Source organism: Pipistrellus kuhlii, unplaced genomic scaffold (genome assembly GCF_014108245.1).
Source record: "Pipistrellus kuhlii isolate mPipKuh1 unplaced genomic scaffold, mPipKuh1.p scaffold_m20_p_17, whole genome shotgun sequence".
In the NCBI taxonomy this organism is placed as follows: Eukaryota; Metazoa; Chordata; class Mammalia; order Chiroptera; family Vespertilionidae; genus Pipistrellus; species Pipistrellus kuhlii.
The window spans coordinates 2307560-2335530 of record NW_023425482.1 but is presented as its reverse complement, the minus strand read 5'-3'; the positions used below and the strand labels follow the sequence as shown (position 1 = coordinate 2335530).

Sequence of the window (27971 nt, the reverse complement as noted above, 5' to 3'; positions counted from 1 at the left end):
GAGCCCAAGGACCAGGCACATGGACCAGTCCCCAACCAACCCTGGCTCCTGGCATTAGGCGGTTTCCCGCCCTCCGGCTACCCCCCCCCCCCCCCCCCGGCAGGTGGGGCTCAAACTAGTGAGCAACCACACGCCCCAGGGACAGGCGGGGGTCGTAGGGTCACGCGAGGTCCCGGTGGCGCGCGTGCCCCAGACGCGCAGAGTTCCTCAGGTCCTGGATGGGCTGCGGAGCTTCAGCCGAAGGCCAAGCGCCGGGAAGTGAGGCGTCGCTGGGAAGTGAGAAGGGGAGGACGTGGGAAACTTGGTCAGCGGCCCCTAAGTCTCCTGCCGGACTGCGGGGCCGCCGCCAGCTCAGCCAGCGGCGTCCGCAGGCTCCAGGGTCTCCGCCGCGCCGCCCCAGGGCCCGGCCGGCCTGCGCCCCTCCACGCTCCGGGCGCCGCCGCCGCCGCCGCCACTCCCCCACATTCCAGCGGCCGCAGCGCCGTCTCCTTCCTCGCATTCCTGCCCCCACAAAGGAGTCCCTCCGCCCGGTGGGAGGAGGGGGCGCGCCCGGCGCTCGGAGCGCATTCCTCCGCCTCGCGCGCCGCGGAGCGGACCCCGGGCCGAGCGTGGCCGGCGGAGCGACGGGCCCCGCGCCTGCCCGCCCCGCCCCGCCCCGCCCCGCGCGGGGGTCCCGGGCGGGCTCCGGTTCGGGCGGACGATGCGGCGGCGCGGCCGGAGCGGCGGCGGGAAGCCCGGGCGGAGGTGACGCCGAGGCCGGCGGGCCGGGCCATGCAGCGCTCCCGGGCGGCCGCGGACGAGGCGGCCGCGCTCCTGGCCGGGCTGGCCCTGCGGGAGCCGCAGCCGGGCGGCGACTCTCCGGGCCGGGGGCGGCGGGGGCCGCGGCCCGGGCCCGGGGACGAGGCGGCGCTGGCGCTGGGCCGCCGGGGGAAGGGCGGCGCCGGCGGCCCCGAGGCCGGGACGGACGGACTGAGCCGCGGGGAGCGCGGCCCGCGGCGCGCGGCCGGCCCCGAGCTGAGCGCGCAGCCGGCGGGCAGCCCGCGGCTCAGCCTGGCGGGCTCGGACGGCGGCGGCGGCGGCGGCAGCGCCCGCTCCAGCGGCATCAGCCTGGGCTACGACCAGCGCCACGGCAGCCCGCGCTCCGGCCGCTCGGACCCGCGCCCCGGCCCGGGGCCGCCGTCGGCGGGCAGCGCCCGCTCCAGCGTGTCCAGCCTCGGCTCCCGCGGCTCCGCCGGGGCTTACGCCGACTGGCCGCTGCCCGGCGCCGGCCCCGCCGCCACCCGCTGCCCCGAGCCCGTCGGGCCGGCCCCCTTCGCTCTGCCTGCGCTCCCGCTGCCCGCGGGCCGGGAGGGCGGCCCCAGCGCGGCGGAGCGGCGGCTGGAGGCGCTGACCCGGGAGCTGGAGCGGGCGCTGGAGGCGCGCTCGGCGCGGGACTACTTCGGTGAGCGGCCGGCCGGCTGCGGGGCCGGGCCGGGCTGTGCCGGCGGGAGAGGGAGCGCCGCCCGCGCCTCGCTCTCCCACCTGGAGGACGGGCTCGGGGGAGTGAATGGAAGCCTTTATCCTAACGGGAGAAAAAGCCGTGTTAATAAGCAGAACGAGCCATTTCCGATCATTTCTTCTTAATCCTTGGCACTGCCTCTGTCAGTCCCGCTCGATACTCTGTGACCCAGCCCGCCCGGCGCTCCTCGCCCCAGCGGTGCAGGTGTGGACAGTAGCGGGCGGTGGAGGTGCAGGTACCACCGGGGCCGCTTGGTCGGAGGCTCTGATGATGGTAGCTGTTGGAGGTAGCGTGTGGGAAGGAGGGAGAGTCCACCTTGAGGAAGAGGGGACCAAGCCAGTCCTAATGGGCTGCCTCCTTCTGGGCTGTGCTTTGTACACGGGATGTTTCCAAAGAGAATCCTTGGCAGCTTTTGCAAAGCTCACCAGTTTCTGACAGTCTCTTGCCCAGTCTAACCCAGACCCTCTCAGATCCCTGTCAGTCCTTTGGACAGTGCTTAGGACTCGAAGGCTTGAGGTTCTGAGCAGAGGCCTGGGAGAGTGCTTCCTTCCCTCCCTTACTGATAAGCAGGAAAGCTGAGGCTCCCAGCTTCAGGGTTGCTGGCTACTGGTTGTCCTGCCAGGGACTGAGGCTGCCCTGGGGGTCATGCATTCATTGGGGATGCTCTGAACTGGGTCTGAGGGAGGAGGAGCTATCTGTGATAGGTCAAATGGGGCATTTCAGGGAGAGGGAAGAATGTGGGCAAAAGGAGACAAGGCAAGTAAAGATGTGGACTGTTCCACTACCCTCCCCAGGGTGCAGCCCAGGAGGGAGGGCTCAGGTGCAAGGGAGCGTGTGGCCTGCCTTTGGAGGGAAAAGTGGAAAGGTTTCAGGCTCATTGGGAACAATAGGTGAGAATTTCTGGCCTGGCTTTTGTGGCATGGCCTGGCATCAGGGAGCTGAGGTAGGAACCTGTTGCCTCTCCTGCCTGGCAGGTGCCAGGAGCAAAAGCAGGGACTGTCTTCTAAAGAGACTTTCCATTGCTCTGCTGCAGAGGGCTGTTCATCTTCCTGTCCCCGCCCATTGCAGAAACTAGCGGGGTGTTCTGTGGGCCTCGCAGCTACACACGAGTCTGTGTGTGAGGCTGAGGTGGCTGCACCCAGGCGGGTGATGTGAGCTGTGAAGGGCCCAAGGCCCAAGGCCATAGGGGATAGCGGGTCCTCTTTCTTAAGGGAGCCCCACTCAGTTCTGGCCCATGAAGCCACGTGGAAGGGGAAGGTGAGTGATGATATGAGGATAGTTCTTTGTGGGTTTTATTTTTCAAGAGAAGCCAGTGTAGGTTGGAACATTGTTCTGTGGACTAACATATCTTGGGTTCAATTCCTGGTCAGGGCACACACCCAGTCGTGACACATTCAGGAGGCAATTGATCGGTGTTTCTCTCTCTCGCTCCCTTCCTCTCTCAAATGTCAATTAAAAATATTCTCTGTTAAGGATAAAAAAAAAAAAAGGGCAACTATTTGCTTCAACTGCTGAAATTTATCTGCTAATATTTGACATTTTAGAACTATAAAAGTGGCAATTTTATATTCCTCAAACTTAGTAATACAAAGTCTTATACAAGGAAGTCTGCGGGGAGCCTAAGCTCAGGTGATGTCTGATAAACTCGTCCTCAGGATGTGTTCTTCGTGCTGTGCCATCCCTTCCTCTCCTGGGCACCGGCACCACTGACCCCGGGCCCTCTGCCGTTATTGATGTCTTTGGAACGGTCCCATCGCTCAACAAGTTCCATGGCCATTAGCCAGCCAACAGCCTCAAGCTTCTGGAGCCCCCGCCCCCCCAAATGTTTTTATTTATTTTTAGAAAGAGAGGAAGGCAGAGAGATAGAAACATCGATGAGAGAGAAACATCAATACCCATCAGCTGCTTCCTGCATGGCCCCCCACAACCTGGGCATGTGATCTGACCAGAATCGAACTGTTGACCTTTTGGTTCCTGGGTTGAGGCTCAACCACTGAACCTCGGAGGCTGGGAAAGTTAGATGACCTCTCTGCCTTCTCAGCCACCCCTCCCAGCGCCACACCCGTTTTTGCTGCCCTTGGTCTTCAGTTCTGACTGGCCTACATGCCACTGGGACCTCTGACCCCTCTAATCGCTGTCTATCCTCTGCACGCCGGGGGACGGAGTGACGGTCTCCTGGCTGTCTGTCCTCTGTCCGCCGGGGGACGGAGTGACGGTCTCCTGGCTGTCTGTCCGCCGGGGGACGGAGTGACGGTCTCCTGGCTGTCTGTCCGCCGGGGGACGGAGTGACGGTCTCCTGGCTGTCCTCTGTCCTCCGGGGGACGAGTGACGTGTCTCCTGGCGTCTGTCTTCTGTCCGCAGGGGACGGGTGCCGGTCTCCTGGGCTTGTCTGTCCACCAGGGGGGACGGAGTGCCGGTTCTCCTGGCTGTTGTCCGCCGGGGGGACGGGAGTGACGGTCTCCTGGCTGTCTGTCTTCTGTCCGCCGGGGGACGCGTGACGGTCTCCTGGCTGTCTGTCCACCAGGGGACGGAGTGACGGTCTCCTGGCTGTCTGTCCGCCGGGGGACGGAGTGACGGTCTCCTGGCTGTCTGTCCGCCGTGGGGGACGATGACGGTCTCTGGCGGGTCTTCCTCTGTCCGCCGGGGGACGGAGTGACGGTCTCCTGGCTGTCTGTCCACCAGGGGACGGAGTGACGGTCTCCTGGCTGTCTGTTCTCTGTCCGCCAGGGGGACGGAGATTGTCGGTCTCCTGTCTGTCTTCTTCTGTCCGCAGGGGACGGAGTGACGGTCTCCTGGCTGTCTGTCCCTGTGTCCGCCAGGGGACGGAGTGACGGTCTCGCTGGGCTGTCTGTTCTTGTTGCCAGGGGACGGAGTGACGGTCTCCCTGGCGTGTCTGTCCTCTGTCCGCCGGGGGACGGAGTGATAGTGTCTCCCTGGCTGTCTGTCCTCTGTCCCGCCAGGGGACGGAGTGACGGTCTCCTGGCTGTCTGTCCTCCGGGGAACGGAGTGACGGTCTCCTCGCTGTCTGTCCTCTGTCCGCCAGGGGACGGAGTGACGGTCTGGCTGTCTGTCCTCTGTCCGCCAGGGGACGGAGTGACGGTCTCCTCGCTGTCTGTCCGCCAGGGGACGGAGTGACTTTCTCCTCGCTGTCTGTCCTCTGTCCGCCAGGGGACGGAGTGATGGTCTCCTGGCTGTCTGTCCGCCAGGGGACAGAGTGACTGTCTCCTGGCTGTCTGTCCTCTGTCCGCCAGGGGACGGAGTGACGGTCTCCTGGCTGTCTGTCCGCCAGGGGACAGAGTGACGGTCTTCTGTCTGTCTGCCAGGGAATGGAGTGATGGTCTCCTGGTCTTCGCGCCATCCATCTCCTTAAGCCTTGCTTAGTCCCTCTTTCATTCCCTCAGAAGCTTCCTGTCTCCTCCAGCCCTGCCTTTCCTACTTTGCTGAGAAAATGGAGGTCAGCAGCTTGCTTCCCGAGTGGCTTCCTGTTCCTTTCCCCACAGACTCCTGAGGGCACATCCAGATCTGAGGACGAGGGTTCTTTCGTCTCCAACCCCACCTTCAGCTCTCCTTTCCCCGCTGGCCCTTTCTTTTGGTTGTAAATACGGAAAGGTCTTTCATTAAAAATAAAAAACGCAAAGCTACATGGCCATGGGGTCTGGTGGGCCGTTCATCTTCTCACCTGAGTGTCTGGTTGGCACGTCTTTGCTTATCCGCCCCTGATATCCCCTCACTCGGTGACCCGCTGACTCCCGGCCCAGTGGGTGTTTGCCAGGACCTCACTGCGGCATCCCACAGGGGGAGTCCGTCCCGTTGGCGTGTTCTGCTCCCTGAATTCCTGAGGTACCTCACGCTTTGGTTCTCCTCCTTCAGAATATTTCTATTAAAGTGATGCAGGCACATATTGAGGAAAACATCAAACAGAACCAAAAACCTAATGCTGCAAGGTCATAGCTGGTCCACGGCAGCTGACTTCCATTTCTTCACATAGTCCAGCAACTTAGAGGAGTGACAAGGTCAGACTTTCAAGTACATGGACAAGAGTGAAGGTGTGAGAGTGAGTCATTTTCATTTTAGAAAGAAGGTCTGGCTGCACGTTTTGGGATGTGTTTTGGAGGCCAGGCTGGGACACCAGGAGGAGGCTGTTGAAATAACCATTGGCATGAGAACTGATGATGGTGAATCAGGCTAGTGGGAGTGAGGGTAGGAATGAAGTCAAGATTAGGGAACAGAGGAGCCCAAATTCAGAGTTGGAGGAGAGAGAGAGAGAGAGAGAGATCCCTGGGTGCTCCCTGAAACCTGGCTATCCAACAGTGCCATTTCCTGAGCAGGAACCAGAGGCAGAAGCAGTTTTATTTTCATTATTTTTTAATCCTTAACCAAGGATATTTTTTCCATTGATTTTTAGGGAGAATGGAAGAGAGGGAGGAGGGTATGTGAGGGAGAAAGAAACATTAAAATGAGAGATTCATTGCTTGGTTGCTTCCCACATGTGTCCCTACTGGGGCTGGAGAACCTGCAGCGGAAGAATGTGTCCTTGATTGGAATCGAACCCGTGACCCTTTGGTCCACAGGCCAATGTTCTATACACTGAGCCCAACTGGCCAGGGCAAGGGCAGTTTTGTGGGGACCCTGGACCTTTGTTCTGGACCTGAAGGGGTGTGGGGGCCGTTGGGAGGTGGAGCAGGGACTGAGGAGAGAGGTCCTGGCTGGGGCAGAGCCCTCTGCAGAGGCGTGGAGAGGGGCTGGGACTTCTCAGAGAGGCCTGCTTGGCTGCATTTTCAAAACATTTAAGTTAGGAATTAATTTCAGTGTGGAAAGATTTTACACACAAATCCATATGTCTGACTTTCCTTGAAAAATTAGAATCTTTAGCGGTGCTGGGCCTGCATTCCACCCGGTAACTGTTCGCAGGTCCGAGGCATGGCTGCGACTGCTGGCGGCCCTGGCTCTCCTGTCACCTGGTCTCCACCAGCCACCCAGAAGACACATATTCTCTTTGTCTTTTGCTCAGAGCTGTATGGCTTTGGGAGAGCAGTCATGGGTGACCCAAGACAGGACAGGAAGGGAGAGGAACCAGAAGGCAGGTGCAGGTCTCTCCTGGAAACCATGAGGAGAGGTCTCCTGGCAATATCTGAACAGGAAGTCACGGACTTGCACAGTTAGATGACTGAGTGTGGGCTAAGCGTGCTTTGCTTTCTTTTTTTTGTTTTAATGTTTTATTTTATTTTATTTTAAAATAAATTTTTATTGTTCATATTATTACAAATGTTCCTTTCCCCCCCTCCATTGCTCTCCTCCACCAGGTTCCCACCCCACCCTCTGCCCTTTCCCCACCCCCCATTGTCCTCATCCATAGGTGCACAGTTTATGTTCAGTCTCTTCCCACATCCCCCTCTCCCCTTTTCCACAAGAATCGTCAGTTCACTCCCCTTCCATACCTCTGATTCTATTATATTCAACAGTTAATATTGTTCATCAGATTTTTTTTTTAATTTCCTTGGTTTTTAGATTCACTTGTTGAAAGTTACGTATTTGTTGTTCATAATTTTTATCTTTATTTACTTTCTCTTCCAAAAGAACCCCCCTCAGCAATTCATATAATTCTGGTTTGGTGGTGATGAACTCCTTTAGCTTTTTTTTTTATTAGTGAAGCTCTTTATCTGGCCTTCGATTCTGAGTGATAGCTTTGCTGGGTAGATTATCTTTGGCTGTAGGTTCTTACTATTCATCACCTTGAATATTTCTTGCCATTCCCGTCTGGCCTGCATGGTTTCTGTTGAGAAATCAGCTGACAATCGTATAGGTTAGGGGTGTCGAACTCAATCAGAGAAGGGGCCAAAATCTAAAATCCAGCCTAAATCACGGGCTGAATGGTTTACTGAACAGTCATAAACTGTCATTGTGATGGAAACGCAGCGGAGTGCAGTGATGACAGCGTGGTGCGGGCCACATTGCAAGGCCTGGCGGGACGGATTTGGCCCGCGGGCCTTGTGTTTGACACATGTGGTATAGGTGCTCCTTTATAGGTAACTACCTGCTTTGTTCTTGCTGCTTTTAATATTCTCTCTTTGTCTTTTGCTCTTAGAATTTTAATTATGATTTGTCTTGGTGTGGTCCTCTTTGGATTCCTTTTGTTTGGAGTTCTGTGTGCTTCCTGGACTTGTAAGTCTAATTCTTTCCCCAGGTGGGGGAAGTTTTCTGTCACTATTTCTTTCAGTATGTTTTCGATATCTTGCTCTCTCTCATCTTCTAGGACCCCCATAATTCTGATGTTGGTTCGCTTGAAGTTGTCCAGAGGTTTCTTTCTTTTTTTTTTTTTTTAATATATTTTATTGATTTTGTACAGAGAGGAAAGGAGAGAGATAATTAGAAACATGATGAGAGTAGGGCACACCCCCTACTGGGGATATGCCCGCAACCAAGGTACATGCCCTTGACCGGAATCGAACCCGGGTACCTTCAGTCCCCAAGCCGACGCTCTATCCATTGAGCCAAACCGGTCTCGGCTGTCCAGAGGTTTCTTACATTATTTTCAATTTTCTGGATTCTCTTGTCTTCTTGCTTCTGCGGAGGAGTGTCTTCTGGCTCTTTATGTTCCAAATCTTTGACTTGATTCTTGTCAACAGATCTTCCATTCTGTTTTTAGGACTCTGTATAATATTTTTTATTTCAGACAATATATTCTTTATTTCTTGTTGATCCCTTATCATTTCTTGTTGATTCCTTATTAATTCTAGTTGATCCCTTTTCATATCCTCATAGGTCTTATCGGCCTTTTCTAGGAAATTCTTGAAAAACCTTATAAGCGTAGATTTGAACTCTATATCCAGTTGCTTTTTGTCCTCCATTTCTTTCATTTGTGATCTATTTCGATGTCTCGGCATTTTTGCAGCTTCCCTGATGGGTCGGAGTTTCAGGGTGGAGCCTACAGCTTTGGCTTCCGTCAGCCCCGCCCTATGCGGTTCCTGAGTCTCAGTAATCCCCAGGTCCTTCAGTAATCGCTGCAAGCACTTCTGAGAGAAAGGTGCCCTTGATTTTCGCCTGCTGCCAAACAGTCTAGGCTAGGGGTGTCGAACTCAATCAGAGAAGGGGCCAAAATCTCCCCCAATGAGCCCGAAACGGGTTCAGTTCAGTTGGAAGTGGAGTTGGAGGTAGTGTTCAGAGCAGTCTGGAGCTTTTGTCTCCTTCCTGCCAGGGCAATCACGCGGCACAGCCAACCGTCCCTTCTCTGCGCACAATGTGCGCGCCTCCGGGACCTTTCGCCACTCCCCCGGGATTCTGCCTTACGGCCCAGCTCCCTCTGTGGGAGCCTGGGTCCCCAGGGTCTGGCCTAGAACTGGGGTTCAGAGCAGTCGGAACTGGGGCCCAGCACAGTCGGAGCTTTTATCTCCTTCCCACTAGGGAACACCAGCCAGTCACTCAGCCGCCCTCCTCTCCTGCTCCGTCCTCTCTGCGCGTGCCGCGTGTCTTTGTACCTTTGGCTTTTACAGCTCCTCCGCGCTTCCTTCTGGTTTTCTCCTTGCTTCTCGTTGTAGAATTTCCAGTCAGTCAACTTTCCTGTAGTTCTGGATAATGTCCATTTTATATTTTAGTTGTATTTTATTGAAATTTTTGTGTGCGGCTGTGGCTAGGTGTTTACCTGTGCAGCCATCTTGGATTCTTTCCGTGCTTGCTTCAGTGACTGAGGAAGGGGAAATGGGATGGCTGATGGGGAGGAGGGAGTTTTTAAGAAGGAAGAGGCTTGCTCATGGGTAAAGGTTAAAGAGAGAGGTCTGGTCGAAGGCAGGAGGGAGAGGGCGAGGGCAGCATGTCCTAGAGCAGCCAGAAGACTGGGTCCAGAGGGTGGTGGAGCCTGTCTTCAGGCCCTTTGGGGCCTGGGACACCCTCGGTAACTGAGAAGGGGACTTTTTCTTTTTTTAAAAATGTATCTTTATTGATTTCAGAGAGGAAAGGAGAAGGAGAGAGAGATAGAAATGTCAATGATGAGAGAGAATCATCTATTGGCTGCCTCCTGCATGCCCCCTAAAACCCAGGCACATGAGTCCACAACCCAGGCACATGCCCTTGACCAGAATCAAACCCAGGACCCTTTGGTCCGCAGGCTGATGCTCCATCCACTGAGTCAAACTGACTAGGGCAGAAAGGGACTTCAGATGTGTGGCTGGCCACCTATGGGCTAGTCAGAGAGTCCCTTAGGGCTGGTTATCCTGCCCTTTACTACCCCTCTCCTGACTGCTGGATGTCCACCCTGTGCTGCCAGGGATGGTCTCTGATTCCACCCAGTACTCCCAGAAGCCTGCTCAGGTGTCACCTCACCAGAGCCTTTTATTTTATTTTAATCTTCACCTGAGGATACCTGAGGATATTTTTCCATTGCTCTTTAGAGAGAGTGGACAGGAAGGAGGAAAGAGGAGACAAAAAGAAACATCAGTGTGAGAGAGACACATTGATTGGTTGCCTCCCGCACACTCCCCAAGAAGGGCAGGGATCAAACCTGCAATCCCTTCACCGGGAATCGAACCTGTGACCCTTCAATCTAAGGGCTGATGGTCTAACCACTGAGCAACTGACCAGGGCATCAGAGATTTTTCTGACTGCCCTCCTTAAAAATCACACACACAGACATATTTTTCTTTTTTCTCAGACATATTTTTAATTAGTATATTTTTTCCTATAGCACTTGTTGCTTCCTCCTAAGATATTATTTGTGTGATGTTGTCCGTCTTCCTCCACTGGAATACAGGCTCCTTGAAGGTGGGGACTTGGTTGGTGCTTTGCAGAATCTCTGCATCTCAATGTGCAGGCACGTGGCCGGCATCGCTGTTGCTGTGCGGACTGAACCAGAGAATGAATGAACTTTATGGTACAGATGAGGACAGCGTGGCTGGGGAGCGTCCGGGACTCTGCCCTGGTTGTGCCTGTGTGGTCTTCATTCTTTTGGTCCATAGTCTGAAGAAAGGATTTTCCTTTAGTCCAAGAGCAGGTCACGGGGGAAGGGTCAGATGACTGTAGGAATGCAGAGGTCATAACGATTTTTGTGGCCAGGATGGCTCTGTGCCAGGTGCTCTGCTAAACAACAGCCACAGCAAACCCTAAGCAGTGGGCCCCTCGCTGCCCCGTGTGAGCCACTGGTCACTGTGATGGAGGTCGAGACGTCCACTTGCCCACGATCAGGCGGGTGGGCGGCACTAGGCCGGGGAACTGGATGCATGTTTATCCAGCACACAGGCGTGGTGCTAACCACTGCTCTTTCTGCCTCTCCTCCCGTAGGCATTTGCATCAAGTGTGGGCTTGGTATCTACGGAGCAAGGCAAGCATGCCAGGCAATGGGGAGCCTGTATCACACCGATTGCTTCGTCTGTGACTCCTGTGGTGGGTAACCTCTTTCTGGCCCCTCTTGAACATCGGACTGCTTTGCACCTAAGTCCCAGGCAGATGGACCGCCAGCTCTGACCCAGGCTGAAGTGTGGAGGAGGCTAAGTTATGGGCCTTTCCTCTCTGGGCCTGGCCTGCCTGAGAGGCTCACAGCCCTGGGAAGATCTGCTGGGCCCCGGAGAGAGGTGTGGGGCCAGAGGGAAGCCGTTTGCTAGCCACTGGGAAAGGCTGCCTCTCTGCCCTGGGCTTCAGCCTTCATCCTCTGCAGGTGCCGAAGTCTCCTGGCTCTTGGATACTATGCCTTCTGCCATTGTATGGGGCTAATATTTCTTTTCCATGCAATTGCTTTTTAAAAAAATATATTTTGTTGACTTTTTACAGAGAGGAAGAGAGAGGGATAGAGAGTTAGAAACATCGATGAGAGAGAAACATCGATCAGTTGCCTCCCACACCCCCCCACACTGGGAACGTGCCCGCAACCAAGGTACGTGCCCTTGACTGGAATCGAACCCGGGACCTTTCAGTCCGCAGGCCGACGCTCTACCCACTGAGCCAAACCGGTTTCAGCTGCAATTACTTTTTTATCTGAATTTTGCGCACACTATGAACTATAAATGTAATTTAATCTAGACAAAGTTATAAAAGAGAAAAGTAACTATAACCCAACCAACATAATAAATCTGCACTCTTGATTTTTTACATCCTTTTAAGCTTTGCCCAGAAGTAGACCTCTTTCATTAATTTACATGAAACATTTTAATATTTTATTAAAGTATAATATAGGCACGTGTTACATCAGATCATTCTGAGAAGCTGTTTTTACCATTGCAGAAAAACACTTATCTTTCCATTATTGTAGGAATTCTTTGCATGTCCTGGATAAAAGATCTTTGTTGGATATATTTGTTATAAATTCTTTTCCTAATCTATTCTTGCTTCATTACTTTCCAAATGAAGTCTTCTGATGAAAAGCAATAATTTAAAAAAAATATATTTTATTGATTTTGTACAGAGAGGAAGGGAGAGAGATAGAGAGTTAGAAACATCGATGAGAGAGAGTCATCGATCGGCTGCCTCTTGCACACCCCCTACTGGGGATATGCCCGCAACCAAGGTACATGCCCTTGACCGGAATCGAACCCGGGACCTTTCAGTCCCCAAGCCGACGCTCTGTCCATTGAGCCAAACCGGTCTTGGCTGAAAAGCAATTCTTAATAAAATATAATTATTCTTTGTTTATAGTTACTGCTTTTAATGCTCTTCCTGAAAAATCTTTGTAGTCTCATGTTGTAAACATCTGTTTTTATTTTGTAAGCATATTAAACATACCTATTGTGTATTCTGCATCTAATAGTCCCAGTATCTGATTCTTTTGAAGTCCTATTTCTACTGTTTACTGTTTCTCCTCACTCTCAGTCATGAGACTTTGTTTTCGCATGTGTTTTATAATTTTTGATTGTGGAATATGCCTGTGGGAATTTGTTGAGGTCTGTGTTGAAGTTGCATTTCCCTAGGGAACGTCTGAAACCTTTCTATTAAGGAAAAATTTTAAACTTAGATGGGCGAAATGTATTTTGCTCTTTTGTGAGTATTCTTACATACTCATGGGCTTTTCATGCAATGTGTTGCAATACAGACATTAAAAAAAAAGATTTTTAAAATTGATTTTTAGAACCAGAGGAAGGGGGAGGGAGAGGAAAACATCTATTAGCTGCCTTCTGCAACCCCCTCCTGAGGATAGAGCCCCAAACCCAGGCATGTGTCCTGTCCAGAAATTGAACTGACAACCTCTCACTGCAAGGTGATGCCAGCCAACTGAGCCACACTGGCCAGGGCCAGTCATTATTCTTTATGATGCACTGGGCCAGACTAACTCCTTTCCAGTTGGCTCCTGTGCCCTTTGACATATCCCCATCATTCTTGTAGCACTCCTACTCAAGCACAGATGCCCTAGGTTTATCTTTGTTTTTAACTGAGTACAATTTACATACAGTACAGCAAACAGATCTTAAGTATGACATCAAACACATTAAAAAAAAATTGATTTTAGAGAGAGGGGGTTGGGCAGGCTCAGTTGTTTGCAGTCTCTGGTTCAATTTCCTGTAAGGGCACATACCCAGACTGTGGGCTAGATTCCCAGTAGTGGGCATGCAGTTTTTTAAGAAAAGGAAACATCAGGGTGAGAGAAACATCGATTGGTTAACTCCTGCACATATCTGACCAGGGACTGAACCTGCCATCCCTTGGTGTAAGGGACGGTGCTTCAGAGCTATAGGAAAAAGATTTTGGATGAGTGTCTATATTTATGTAACTGACAACCCTAACAAAGATATAGAACATAAACATCCCAGAAACTTCTGTCTTGCATTTTTTGTAGTTTCCCCGTCTGCTTTCCCATCACATCCACCTAACCAGTGTTCTGATTGCTGCCGCCATAGATTACCTCGTTTCCCCGAAAATAAGACATCCTCCGAAAATAAGACCTACTTACAGGTTTCCTTCTGAGTGAAATATAAGGCATCCCCCCGAAAATAAGGCCCCCCCAGGCTAAACATGAGAGATTTGGTCCACTGATTCTGAAAGAAATGGAGTCACAAGAAATTCACCAGGAAATTCAGGAATTGGATTGTTATGGTATTCCAGAAGATGATGACATGATTGTCATTGAATAAATGAGTAAATTCTTGATACTGTAGGATTCACAGTTTGTCTGGTTTGTGTTGACAACTACCATATTACCGTACCGTATACAGGTAATAAATTTCCTTTATTTTCATTTAACAATAAATGTATACCATATTCTTCTCTTCTTCATGGAAAAATAAGAAATCCCCTGAAAATAAGACCTAGCGCATCTTTGGGAGCAAAAATTAATATAAAACACTGTCTTATTTTTTGGGAAACGGTAGTTTCATCTTTTAAATGCAGTAATGTAGTATGTACTATTTTTGTGATTGATTTTTTTATAAGCGTGTCTTTTTTTTTTTTTTGTCCATGTTACACATAGACTAAAGGAATTGTAACTCACTTCTTTTTATTGCTGATTAGGAGTCTATTGTATGAATACAATTTATCCATTTAAGTGTGGGTAGATACTAGATTGTGCTGTGAACATTCTTGTACAGGTCATTTGTGGACAAATGTTTTCATTTCTCTTGGGTAAATTCCAAGAACTGGAATTTCTGGGTCATAGGCCAAGTGTATGTTTAACTTCAATAAGAAACTGCCAAACTGTTTTCCAAATCGCTTGTACCATTTTATACTCCCACTGGAAATATAAGCGAGTTGGGTTGTTCTACATATTTGCCCACAATTGGTATTTTAGTCTTTTTAAGTTAAGCCATTTAAAAAATATATTTTTATTGATTTCAGAGAGAGAGAGAGAGAGAGAGAGAGAGAGAGAAAGAGAGAGAAACATCAATGATGAGAGAGAATGCATACCCCCTACTGGGGATCAAGCCCACAACCTGGGCATGTGCCCTGACCGGAAATGGAATCGTGACCTCCTGGTTCATGGTTGATGCTCTGCCAGTGAACCACACGGGTGGGCTAGTTTAAGCCAGGCTAGTAGGTGCGCAGAGGTATCTCATTGTGGTTTTAATTTGCATTTCACAGAGGACTAATGAGGTTGAATATCTTCTTGTCTGCTGTTTGACCATTTATATCATCTTTGGTGAAGTCTGTTCACGTCTTTTGTTCCATTTTTAAATTTAGAGTTATTTGTCTTCATTATTTAGTTTTAGGAAAATATATATTTTCTAAGTACAAATTCTTTTCATATGTATGTTTTAAAATATATATATATATTATTGTTTTTTTACAGAGAGGAAGAGAGAAGGATAGAGAGCTAGAAACATCAATGAAAGAGAAACATCAATCAGCTGCCTCCTGCATCCCCCCCACTGGGCATGTGCCCACAACCAAGGTACATGCCCTTGACCGGAAAAGAACCTGGGACCCTTGAGTCTGCAGGCCGACGTTCTATCCACTGAGCCAAACCAGTTAGGTTAGGGCTCACATATGTTTTGTTAATATTTTTTCCTAGTGTGATTTTAAAAACATTTTAATGATATATTTTTTGATAAATTTCACACTTTGATGAAATCCAATGTGTCAGTTTTTTGTTTGTTTTATAGTTACTATTTTTTGGTGACCTATTTTTTTTTGTCTTCCTTTGAGTCATAAAGATAGTCTTCATTATTTTCTTCTGGAAGCTTTAGGTTTCCCATTTTTATGTTTAGATTGATGACTCACTTCATACTAATTTTTGTGTATGTTGTGAAGTATGAAATTGAATTTTGTTCTTTCTCCACATGGATATTCAGTTGTTACAGTACTATGTGCTGAAAAAGACTTTGTTTTCCCACTTGTGTGTTTGTTGAAATATTTCTGGGTCTATTTTTGGACTTTGTTCTGTTCCACCAATTTTTTGTCTCATCCCAATATTATTACACTGTCTTTGATTACTGTAAGTCTTAATATAGGACGTTTTATAAGTCTTCCCGCTTTGTCAGTCTTTTTTTCAAGATTATTTTGGCTAGCCGAAACCAGTTTGGCTCAGTGGATAGAGCGTAGGCCTGCGGACTGAAAGGTCCCAGGTTCAATTCTGGTCAAGGGCATGTACTTTGGTTGCGGGCACATCTCCAGTAGGGGGTGTGCAAGAGGCAGCTGATAGATATTTCTAACTCTCAATCCCTCTCTCTTCCTCTCTGTAAAAATCAATAAAAAATATATATTTAAAAAAAGATTATATTTTTAAAAAAGATTATTTTGGCTATTCGATGTTCTTTTTAATATATTTTTATTGATTTTTTACAGAGAGGAAGGGAGAGAGCTAGAGAGCTAGAAACGTCAATGAGAGAGAAACACCGACCAGCTGCCTCTTGCACACCCCCTACCGGGGATGTGCCCGCAACCAATGTACATGCCCCTGACCGGAATCGAACCTGGGACCTTTCAGTCCGCAGACCGACGCTCTACCACTGAGCCAAACTGGTTTCGACTTTTTTTTCTTATATAAATTTCAAAATTGGCATGTCAGTTTACACACACACACACACACACACACACACACACAAATGAGTGCTGGCATTTTGTTTGGGCAAAATAGAGAAAAAAGGGGCTCATATCCATTTTCAGTTAAACTATTTCAAATCCCAAGTTGTGTAATAATTCATTTTTTCTATATCTTATCAAACTAGTGTTTATTTTTTGTATAAATTCTAAGCTTTTGTTTCTTGAGGTTTTGTCTTAAAATGTATTTTATTGGTTTTAAATAAATTTTAGCTATTCTTAAAAGAAAGCATTTGAATGTATAGATCAATTTGGGGAGAACTAAAAGCAGCATCTGAAGCCATGAAGATGGTTGTCAGGGGCTGTTCAGGGTCTGAGAGAGATTTTTTCCTACTTGCAAGCTGACCAGTCAGCCTGCCCCATTTCACGGATGCTGAGTGAAGACATGAGCCGCCTGGGCAGACTCTCAGCACCGCAAGCTGCACGCATGTCACTAACGTTCACATCATGTTTGCCCTCCTGAGTCCCACAGGGGTCACGTGGGGTGGCCTTGATGGACGCTGCACATGCTGTGGTCTGAGTCAGGGCTGAGGAGCACCGAGCTTAGGGAACCCCGGTATTTTATAATGGGCTGGCAGCAAAGCTCTCTGACCCTCATCCTGGAGGAACGCATCTTTATTACTCTGGGCAGTGAACAAGCCTGCCCCGAGCTTCGGAGGGAGATGCTACCTCTGCCTTCTAAACAGTTTGCTCCACAGATGTCCTTGGAAAGATAATCCATGCCCTGGCTGGTGTTGCTAAGTGATTAGAGCAGTGGCCCTCACACCGAAGGGTCTCAGGTTCCATTCCTGGTCAAGGGCACGTACCTGGGTTGCAGGTTTGATCCCTGGGCCTGGTCGGGGTATGTTCAGGAGGCAACCAATTGATTTGCCTCCCTCCTTCCTTCCCTCCCTTCGTCTCTTCTTCCTTTCCACACTCTCTGTTATTTATTTATTTAAAATACAAGTCATTTGCTTTGTATATTTTTGTGTCATTTGAAAAATTTTTTAAATTGATTGCAGAGAGGAAGGGAGAGAGAAAACATCAATGATGAGCCGAAACTGGTTTGGCTCAGTGGCTAGAGCGTAGACCTGTGGACTGAAGGGTCTCAGGTTCGATTCTGGTCAAGGGTATGTACCTTGGTTGCCGGCACATCCCCATTGTGGAGTGTGCAGGAGGCAGCTGGTCGGTGTTTCTCTCTCATCGATGTTCCTATCTCTCTGTCCCTCTCCCTTCCGTTCTGTAAAAAATCAATAAAATATATTTAAAAAAATAATAAAACATCAGTGATGAGAGAGAATCATTGATTGCTGTCTCCTGCACACTCCCTATTGGGGATTGAACCCAGGACCTTTCAGTTCACAGGCCTACACGCTGTTCACTGAGCCAAACCAGTTAGGGCCCTTCCACGCTCTCTGAAAATCAGTGGGAAAAATATCCTCAGGTGAGGTTAACAGAAAACAAAAAGAGGAGGAAAGACAATCCAGAATGAAACCTGAAGCTCGGTGTGTAAGATGTGCAGACTGCGGCGACCCAGGGAGCGCTGCCTGCCAGCAGTGGCATGCCTCTCTGTTCACGTGGGTCTTCTACAATTTCTCTCAGCAAAGTTTAGTTTTCAGAGTAAGTTCAGGCATGCCTTTCAATAAATTTATCCCTTAGTATTTATGGATTTTTTGGATACTATTATAAGTGTAACTTTAAAAATTATGTTCATTTCCAATCATTTGTTGCCAGACTATGAAAATATATTTGCTTTTCACATGCTGACTATCTTACAGTCTTGATAAACTCACATGTTCTAGGGATTTTTTTTTTTTTAGATTTCTTATGAATTTCTACATAACATAATGTCTGTGTTTAAAAAGTCTTACTTTTTCTTCCCAATTTTTACGTTCATTTCCATATCTTACTGCCCTGTGGAGTAGGGCTAGTGCATTTACTATATCACTTTGTGGGGATTCTTTTCCCAGACTTACAAAGGGTTCAGCATTCTGGAGAAAGGGGCTTCGAGTAGATGATCAAAGAGTCCGGAGACAAAAGATAATTAAAAAAAAATAAAAAAAAATATATATATATATATATATATATATATATATATATATATTATTTATTTATTTATTTTTTTACAGAGAGGAAGGGAAAGAGATAGAGAGTTAGAAACATCAATGAGAGAGAAACATCAATCAGCTGCCTCCTGCACACTCCGCAATGGGAATGTGCCCACAACCAAGGTACATGCTCCTGACCGGAATCGAACCCGGGACCCTTCAGTCTATAGGCCGACACTCTATCCACTGAGCCAAACCAGTTCGGCAACGAAAGATAATTTTGAAAGGCATTGGGGGTCAGAGGATCTTTAGCTAAAGGAGCTAAAGGGTCTAAGGACCCATGCTTTTGTTAAACACAATTTGTCCCAAGGCAAAGTGGAGATATACACATCAATGGGTAAGGTTTCAAAGGGTATACAGAAGCATTACCAGTTTGGGGAATAGCCTACAGCTGTTCAGGTGTTTGGCCACAGGAGGTAATAAAACGCCCTGAGCTGTCTGGCAGCAGACAATCCTATTCAGGTTTGGGGGAAGTGCCATTTACAACAAGTAAACTACATATGTGGTCACCCTTGTTAAGCTGCCCAAGTTTCACCAACCTTTTAAAAAATATATATTTTATTAAATTTTTTTACAGAGAGGAAGGGAGAGGGGGAGAGAGTCAAACATCCATGAGAGAGAAACAATGATCAGCTGCCTCTTGCACATCCCCTACTGGGGATGTGCCCACAACCAAGGTACATGCCCTTGACCGGAATTGAACCTGGGACCCTTGAGTCCGCAGGGTGACGCTCTATCCACTGAGCCACACTGGTTTGGGCTTCACCAACCTTTTGATGAAACTCCTGTATTTATTACATGCTGGAATTGGTTCCCGGCATCACCTCATGCCTGCGGTCAGCTGTGCGCTTTCGCAGTGCCGTCCTGGTGGAGGAGTGCCCTCTTGTCCTCAGTGCGGCCTGCGGCTTACTCACATATCTAATCGCTGCTGAAGTGTGGTGTCCTCCCCCACCCCCAAAAATAAAACTTAGTGCCCTAAAAAATATTACTACATGGAAAGATGCTCAGCAGCACTAATCATCAGGGAAATGCCAATGGAAACCACAATGAGCTCTCACCTCACACCTGTCAGAAACGCGGTCACAAATAAATCAACAAACAAGTGTTGGGAAGGATGTGGAGAAAAAGGAATCCTTGTGCACTGCTGGGATTCTAAATTGGTGCAGTCCCCAGGGAAAACAGTAAAACATTAAAATGACCACATGACCTAGCAATTCCACTTGGGGTTTTTTATCCAAAGAAATCCAAAAACACGAATTTGAAAAGATAAATGCATCCCTGTGTTTGTTACAACATTATTTACAGCCAAGAAGCACCCAAAGTGCCCATCAGTAGATGAGTGAATAAAAAAGTGTGATGTACACAATATACTAGAGGCCCGGTGCACAAAATTTGTGCACGGGAGGAGGGTCCCCCTCAGCCCAACCTGCACCCTCTCCAATCTGGGACCCTTCGGGGGATGTCTGACTGCAGGTTGACTGGCAGTGGAACATCCCTCTCTCAATCCTGTATCACTGTCTCCTAATCGCTCACCTGTCCGACTGCCTGGTTGCCCCTAACTACCCCCCCCTCCCCCCCCTCCCCCCCGCCGCTGGCCTGGTTGCCCCACACTGCCTGCTTGTTAAGTCATTTGGTTGTCTCACTAACCCCTTGATGGTCATAGGCAGCCATCTTGTGAGGGTGTGAGGGTCAATTTGCATATTACCGCTTTACTATGTAGGATAATGATATATTAATCAAAAAGAATGAAGTATTACCATTTGCAACATGAGTAGATCTAAAGGGTATTATGCCAAGTGAAATCAGTTTGACAGAGAAAGATAAATACCTTATAATTCACTTAAAATATTTTAAAATATAGCAACAAACAAAACAGAAACAGTCATAGACTCAGAGAACAGACTGATAGTTGCCAGTTGGAAGGGAGTTTGGGGGCTGGGTAAAAGGTGAAATAAGAAGTGATACTGATGGTTACGGAAGAATCACAAGGAAATAAAGCACAGCATAGGGAACATAGCCAGTGATACTGTACACACTGTGTGGTGTCAGGGAATTAGACTTACTGGGGTGATCACTTTGTAAGTAATGCAGATGTCTAATCACCATGCTGTACGCCTGAAGCTAATTTAATGCATGTCAACTATAATTGAAAATACACTTAAATTAATTCGTATAATGATGATAACATCACATTAAAGGGAAAACTTAAAATTTGTCTGTAATCCGCTCCTGGTCTGTTGGAGGAGGGTCCTGAGAAATGGCAGCAGGGACCCCTCCCTGGTTTCCAGCGGCCCAGGGACCCTTTCTCGACCCTCGTCCTTGCAGGGAGACGGCTTCGTGGGAAGGCGTTCTACAACGTGGGCGAGAAAGTGTACTGCCAGGAGGACTTCCTGGTGAGTCAGGCTGAGCACTGGCTGGTCCCTGGGTGGAGCAGGGCAGGGACCCTCCTGATTCCTACGGAGACCTGAGGCCAGGAGGCAGGTGCTGGCTGGGCAGGGTGCCCCTTTGTCACGTAACCCCCTGGATCCTGTGTCCCTTGCTAGTACTCCGGGTTCCAGCAAACGGCTGACAAGTGTAGCGTGTGTGGACACCTCATCATGGAGATGGTGAGAACCTCCCCAGCCTCCTGGAGCCCTCTGGCGTGGGCAGACTTAGGAGCCCGCCCTTTTCACCTGCTGCAGACCTGCCAGGGGCTCAGAGCCAGAGCCAGTCCGGGGTGGTGCTGAGCTCCGCCTGCACTGACCCTGCAGTGCCTCCCACCCCAGATCCTCCAGGCCCTCGGGAAGTCCTATCACCCCGGCTGCTTCCGGTGCTCCGTGTGCAACGAGTGCCTGGACGGGGTGCCCTTCACCGTGGACGCGGAGAACAACATCTACTGTGTCCGAGACTATCACACGTGAGTGGCCGGCGTGACTCCCGCTGTGTCTTCTGCTTCCCCTGGAAACATTTCCTGGCCCGCCTGTCTGTGGTCTCCATTCTTTTTTGTTGTTTGTTTTGTTAATCTACACCTGAGGATATTTTTCGGTTCATTTTTTTAAAAGAGAATGTAAGGGACGGGGAGGAAGGGAAGTGGGCGGTGGGGAGAGCGAGGGTTACCTCTCGCACATGCCCCTACCAGGGCTGAGGATCGATCCTGTAGCCGAGGTACCTGCCCTTGACCAGAATCGAACCTGTGACCCATCAGTCTTGAGGGTCGATGCTCTAACCACTGACCAACCCAGCTAGGGCTCGTTCTCCCTCCCTGACCTTTTCACTCCAGCCTCCCCTTGTGTGCCCAGTGGTTGGGTCAGACTGCAGATCTCTTGATGGTTCAGCCACCAGCCACGTCTTTTCTCTCCCCATCTTTCCTTGCATGCTCCCCTTCTCCTAGTGCTGAGGACTCCCCTTGTGCCATACCTCGCTTCTATCCGTCTGTCCCTGGCCAGGCATCCTTATCTGGGGTGGGGGTAGGGGCCTCCACACGTTCTTTTTCCTGCCTGTCCGGTACTCACGCGAGCAGCCATCCATTCTCCCCTGCTGTGACTCCAGGCCCAGCCCTCGGAGCTCTGGTCCCGTGTTGCTGCCATGCCTGGGGTTGGTACCTGGCGTAGGTCCTGTTACTCAGTGTGGAGCCAGCTTTGAAGGCATCTCAGCTAGAGGGCGGTCCATACCTGGGGCGGTCCATACATTCGGGGGCAGGGACCTTGCAGGAAACATGAGGGAGAGTGCTCAGTGGACCCTGAAGCCACCCTGGAGGAGGGGATGGGAAGGAGGGGCATTGGAGAGTCAGATAAAGGGCCAGTGCCAAGAAGGCATGGCAGAAGCGGTGGGCAAGGTCATGGGGCTGCTGTGGGCAGGCCTGCCCTGTGTCCTTGGCCTGTGGCCACTCAGCGGGTCACTTCTGGTTTCCTTTATTTTCCAGGGCTTTTGCGCCAAAATGTGCCTCCTGTGCTCGTCCTATTCTCCCTGCACAGGTAAGACCGCTCACCAGGAGATGATGAGGTGGCTGGCCCAGCGGGGGCCAGGCCCCGCCTGCGTCAGCCCCAGCTCTTGGCCCCTGTGGGAGGGGTGAGCTCAGGGCTGAGGGGTGGGTCTGTGCCCAGGGGTACGGAGCGTGGTGTGCCAGCGCGAGTTAGAGGGAAGTGGTGGTCCCTGCTGCTCGCCATGCTCGGCTGCACTGCCCATCGGTGGAAGGAAGGACTGCTCCCTGGGTCTCTCACTCTGCAGTGGAGGTGTGGGGGGGAGAGGAGGTGAGGTGGGCAGTCTGTGCAGGAGACCCCTTGGGTAGTGCAGCTCTCCCGGGCATTGGGCCTCCCACATGTGCTGGTTCTGTCCCACGCTGGGGAAGCAGGACTGGCAGTGGTCTCCTGACTCCAAAGAACTGAAGAGAATATGTACCTGCACGTTTACACCCACGTGATGGCTCGCGTGGACACGTGTGCATGCTTTTGGCACATGCACATCCATTCATGTGCGTCTACTGATGCCCATTCCGTCCCTGAGTCAGTGTCACACAGGCACGAATGCACATCTACCGTGACACAGCACCCGGGCTAGGTAGGTGCCCCCATGCACAATTCACCTCAAACCCCAGCTTGCTTATTGTGTGTGAACCCCATCTCTTCCTCCAGGGCTGTGAGACAACCATCCGGGTGGTGTCCATGGACAGAGACTATCATGTGGAGTGCTATCACTGTGAGGTGAGCCTGTCCTCCCGGAGGCTGGAGGCTGGGCGGTTCCCTTCTCTCTAGGTGTTCTGTGAGCACACCCCCTCTGTTATGGTTTCTCACCCATTCTCCCTGTCTTCCCCCCCACCCCCCCCACCCCCCACCCCAGTGAGCCAGTCCACAGACATGTTCTCTCTCAACCTGTTTCCTAACAGTTTAACGTGTGTGGGGTGTTGTGGATGACATAGGTTATAGTCCCTACTCCCATGGGGGAGGCAGAGACTCGGGCAGTCTCTACAGGTCATCATTGCCAACAAGGGGAGTTTTTGTAGCACGTAGGGGGTCCTGGAAAATGGGGGAAGACTCCTGGAGGGTTTGAAAGGTGAATAAGAGCCAAGGAGGCAGTGAGGAGGCATTTTCAGATAATCGAAGCAGAACGTGCTTAGGTGTGAAGGTGTGTGTGTTGTTTGTATCACTAGAGAGGTTGGCAGGAGCTGGGGACAGAAGGCCACATGAGCTAAGGAGTGTGGACTTACCTGGGCAGTGGAGAATGATCAGAAAGGGTGGGTTTTAGAAAGCGCACTCAGCACCCTGCAGAGAATGTAGGGAAGAAAGGGACGGGGCTGGGCTTCTCTGAAGAGGCTGCTGGTGTCAGGGCTGTGGTCCTGGGCTCAGAGAGGAAATCGAGCTGAGGGATGGTTAGGCAGTAAAAAGGACTGGGTTTGGTCAGTGATTGGATGTGGGACTTTGGGGGTTGGGAGGTGTCCGTTAGAACCCCAGGAGAGAGTGAGGGTGAATGGAGTGGGGGGGGGATAAGTAAGATGCCCTCATTTTTGGCAGCTGGAGACACCTGGATAAAGATGCCCAGGCGGCAGGTAGATGTGCTGGAGCTCAAAGGCTCTGGTCACAGGTACAGGAACCTGGGAGTCATGGCGTATACAGCCCTTCCCTCTCCGATGCTCTGCCCTGTGGTTACCAGACCTCGGCTTCTGCTCCTCAGCCAAGAGGACTAGTGGGCGCTCTGGGCGGCCCTGGGGGGTAGGGTCGCCTTCTCTCGGAGATCACCGCTTGCCTTGCCTGTGGCCTAGGGTCTGAGAATCCATTTTGCATGTATTTTGCCTGGCTTTTCATTATTAAAAGCAGGATGGGGAGTCCAGTCCTTGTTCCTGTCAGGGCCTGAAGCAGCAGCCCCATCCCGAGCCTGCAGACGGCTGGGAAGCCAGGGGAGGAACGGGGAGGGGGGGACCTCCAGGAAGGAGCCAGGGCTCATGAGCAGCCATGTTTGGGAGATGCTGGAGGCAAAGCAGCCACACGGGGAGGCCACGAGTGAGGGAGTGAGGAGGTAGGAGGAAAGGAGCAAACCTGGGGGAGCAGTTGGGTTTCAGAGCCCTGGGAAGAGCAGGAGGGGGAGTGTGAGGGAGAAATCTTCAGTCATCAAAGGTCCATGGGAACCACTTGTCCTGGTGGGGCAAGTGGCCCAGCGGGAACAGGAGTCCTGAGCGGGGAACGGGGGGAGGATCATGGATCCCCCTCAGCAGTGACGGATCCTGCTCTGCGGTCCCGGACAGGGCGGCGTTCCCTGGCGATCGCTAAGCACAATCTCTAGGGTAAGGAGCGGGCCACGCGGTAGGTGGCCCCCACCAGCCCCTCGGGATTGTGGCTCTTAGATGGGAACTAGAGTCTCTAGGCCCCTCTCTCCTCCCCTCTCTGGTGTGTGATAATGAATAGCAGGACCCAGTCAGGGGGCGATGTCAGGACGGGGGTGGGTGGGGGTGGGGGGACACTTGAAACGCGTGGCTTGGACCGTGAGGCTCCATCGCAGTCTTCCAGCTCCTTCACTTCTGTGGGGGCAGGCAGGTGTTGGTCTCAGGGCCTTTGGGTAACGGGAGGCAGGAGTTCAGCTCTGGCGCCTCCTTGAGGTAGGAGGCAAAGGAAGGAAGAAGTCCAATTGGTCCTGCCTGTGTTCCACCGTCTCTGACCTCCTCCATGGCTGCGCCTCACACTTCCTGCATATATATATATTTTTTTTTACAGCCGTCACATACCAGTCACATAACTTGTTAAACAGACAGACAAAATTAGCCTATAAAGTACAGCACGGAGAGAAAACAGTTTGATGAAGGACTCAGAGCAGAACTTGTTCACTTGATACCACCGATTTCTCTCTTCCATTTCTCTTACGGCCACTGGCCCAGGCGTTGACACCTCTCAGTGTCACCGCCCCAACCTCCCGCAGCTCTCTGCGCGCTGACTGGTCCCAGTGCCCCTAGGACATTCATTTTTGGTTTCTTCCCTTTGGTTTTCCCCTCAAATCGCTTTTCCTTTTAAAATTGATTTTATTTTTTAAAATATATTTTTCATTGATTTCAGAGAGGAATTGAACCTGGGACCAACCCTTCAGTCCACAGGCCAACACTCTACCCACTGAGCCAACCCAGCTAGGGCTTACATTGACTTTAGAGCGCCCGGCTGGCATGGCTGAGTGATGGAGTGTCGGCTGACATCACGGTTCCATTCCTGGTCAGGGCACATGCCCGGGTTGCAGGCTCGATCCCCAGTGTGGACCGTGCAGGAGGCAGCTGGGCAGTGATTCTCTCTCATTGTTGATGTTTCTGTCTCTCTCTTCCTCTTTGAAATCCATAAAAATATATTTTAAAAATAAAAAATAGTTTTTACAGAGGGAGGAAAGGAGAGAGAAAGAGACACATCTGTGTGAGAGAGAAACATCAACCAGCTGCCTCCTGCATGCACCCCTGACAAGGGATTGAGCCTGCCACCTGGGCACGGGCCCTGACTGGAATCGAACTGGCGACCTTTCGGTGCATGGGAGATGCTCAGCCCACTGAGCCGTGCCAGCCAGGCCTCTTCTCTGTATTGGAGCTTCATGCTCAAGCCGTCTGCCCTCTCCTCTCCTAGTTTTCTGTGCTCCTAGGGAGATGTAATCTGTTTTGTCACGTTTTATGTCCTCCTCCAAGAAGCACCCAGTTCCATGTGTCCCACCCCGGGCTCCTGATGCCCCACCCGAAAATAAAGCCGGAGTCCGCTGGACGTTTACCAGAGCCTCCCAATCTGCTCCACACCCGTCACCTGAGGTCCCGCCCCGTCCAGCACCCTGAGGTGGGCCGTGTTCTCCCTAGGACTGCGGGCTTCAGCTGAGCGGGGAGGACGGCCGCCGCTGCTACCCGCTGGAGGGCCACCTGCTGTGCCGGCGCTGCCACCTCCGGCGCCTCCGGCCTGCGCCGCCCGCCCCTGCTGTGCACGTCACCCAGCTCTGAGCTACCGGCCTGAGGGGCTGGGGCCCGACCCTGGCCCTGCGCACGTGCACGTGTGTGAGTGCGTGTGTGTGAGTGCGTGTGTGTGAGTGTGTGTGTGTGAGTGTGTGTGTGAGAGTGTGTGTGTGAGAGTGTGTGTGTGAGTGTGTGTGTGTGTGTGTGAGTGTGTGTGTGTGAATGTGTGTGAGATTGTGTGAGTGTGTGTGAGTGCATGTGTGTGAGTGCGTGTGTGTGAGTGTGTGTGTGTGTGTGTGAGTGTGTGTGTGTGAGTGTGTGTGTGTGTGTGAGTGTGTGAGTGTGTGTGTGAGAGTGTGTGTGTGTGAATGTGTGTGAGATTGTGTGAGTGTGTGTGTGTGTGAGTGTGTGTGAGAGTGTGAGTGTGTGTGTGTGTATGAGTGTGTAAGTGTGTGTGTGTGTGTGAATGTATGTGTGTGTGAGTGTGTGTGTGTGTGAGTGTGTGTGTATGAGTGTGTGTGTGTGTGAGAGTGTGTGTGTGTGTGTGAATGTATGTGTGTGTGTGTGAGTGTGTGTGTATGAGTGTGTGTGTGTGTGTGTGTGTGTGTGTGAATGTGTGTGTGTGTGAGGGTGTGAGGGTGTGAGTGTGTGTGTGTGTGAGGGCAGGTGGGATGGGTGACCCAGGCCAGGGTGGCGCAGACGCCCCTCCTCCAGCGTCCTCCCCCCCAATTGCCGCCCAGCTGCTGTCCGAGGGGCCGGCCCCACGGCGAAGCTACTTCTATTTATTCACCGTCTGTGCCTCCTCCAGCCGCTTCCCTCCTGCGGGCTCTGCCCACCTCCCCACCCTGCCCTACCAAGGCCTTATGTCCTGAGATCCCCCCCCCCCCATAGGGCCAGGCTCCCAGACCGCCTGATGGAGCGTTTTCTGTCCAGAATGGGCCAGGGCCCTGTGCAGAGCGCTGGGAGCAGGTGCGGACGGCAGGCGGTGGGTGGCATAAGGGGCGCATGTCTTTGTCTCCTAAGCGGCTTGCCCGCCAGTGTGTGCCTTGTTTGGGTGGGGCCACAGGCCGGTGTGGGGCCTGCAAGGGAGCCCTGCCTTTGGCCTCTGGTCACTGGGATTTGGCACGGTGATTCCAGTGGGTGTTTTCAGCCACAACCCCACCCCGGCCCCGGCCCCCGCCCCGGCCCCTGCCCCGGCCCCCGCCCCGGCCCCGGCCCCGGCCCCCACCCCGGCTCCCGCCCCGGCCCCCGCCCCGGCCCCCGCCCCGGCCCCGGCCCCGGCCCCCACCCCGGCTCCCGCCCCGGCTCCCGCCCCGGCCCCCGCCCCGGCTCCCGGCTGGGACTTCCCACACCACCTTTCAGCCTCGGAGAAGAACCGGGAGCCCAGCGGCTGGCGGAGCACCCAGCCCGCTGGCGGAGCACCCAGCCGCTGGCGGAGCACCCAGCCCGCTGGCGGAGCACCCAGCCCGCTGGCGGAGCACCCAGCCGCTGGCGGAGCACCCAGCCCGCTGGCGGAGCACCCAGCCGCTGGCGGAGCACCCAGCCTGCTGGCGGAGCACCCAGCCGCTGGCGGAGCACCCAGCCGCTGGCGGAGAGCGGGGAGCACCTGCAGGAAAGCACTGGATTGGGCTCCAGGACCAACGCTATGATTTGACTTAAATTAAGTTTTTCCTTTGAGAATGTTTTCATTTTCTTTAAAAGAATATAGTTTTCTTCTAAAACGTGGCCCACCGTTGTTATTTTTAGGAAAGGTACAAGAAACTTACAAATGTCCACTTGTATGTCATATTTTCAGGTGGTAAAAGCATTGTAGTTCAACTATTTTTGTATAAACGGCTCTAAAACCTCCCTATATGTGTCTGCCTTTTAGACATTAGAATAGTGGGGGGAAGGTGTCCCAGTGTCTTGAGAGTGGTGACCTCACTGTGGTTTATGTAGAGGACACTTTTTTCTTGAAGGACATCAGCATTGGGAAGGCTGGACGCCCACTGTGGCTTATGCTGAGCTGCCCTGTGGCTGCCCGGGAAGTCAGTGCTTTTCACGGGAAATGGCGACTTCAGTCCGT

At 51.6% G+C, this 27971-nt stretch overlaps 1 protein-coding gene and 1 long non-coding RNA gene across 6 annotated transcripts; one reads left to right on the top strand and one right to left on the bottom strand.

Annotated features, from left to right (window-relative positions):
• The first annotated feature begins 555 nt into the window (after nucleotides 1-555).
• Nucleotides 556-26101, top strand: LOC118720821 (WT1 interacting protein). Of its 5 annotated transcripts, none has more exons than XM_045582566.1 (8): nucleotides 556-1441; nucleotides 10769-10870; nucleotides 20359-20426; nucleotides 20577-20639; nucleotides 20784-20929; nucleotides 21935-21986; nucleotides 22644-22712; nucleotides 25658-25810. In XM_045582566.1, the coding sequence occupies exons 1-8, from the start codon at nucleotides 772-774 to the stop codon at nucleotides 25793-25795; spliced, it is 1308 nt and encodes a 435-aa protein (XP_045438522.1). In that variant the 5' UTR covers nucleotides 556-771; the 3' UTR covers nucleotides 25796-25810. The 5 variants fall into 5 exon arrangements, with proteins under 5 accessions (XP_045438522.1, XP_045438524.1, XP_036297077.1 ...); XM_045582568.1 differs by lacking the exon at nucleotides 25658-25810 and adding an exon at nucleotides 23520-25011 and having other exon boundaries at nucleotides 559-1441; XM_036441184.2 differs by lacking the exon at nucleotides 25658-25810 and adding an exon at nucleotides 25817-26101 and having other exon boundaries at nucleotides 561-1441.
• On the bottom strand, nucleotides 7475-27652 carry LOC123652469. The gene is made up of 3 exons (XR_006741823.1): nucleotides 27513-27652; nucleotides 25465-25469; nucleotides 7475-7485 (listed from the first exon to the last, which is right to left on the bottom strand). It is a non-coding gene; the product is annotated as an uncharacterized LOC123652469 (long non-coding RNA).
• Nucleotides 27653-27971: the final 319 nt, after the last annotated feature.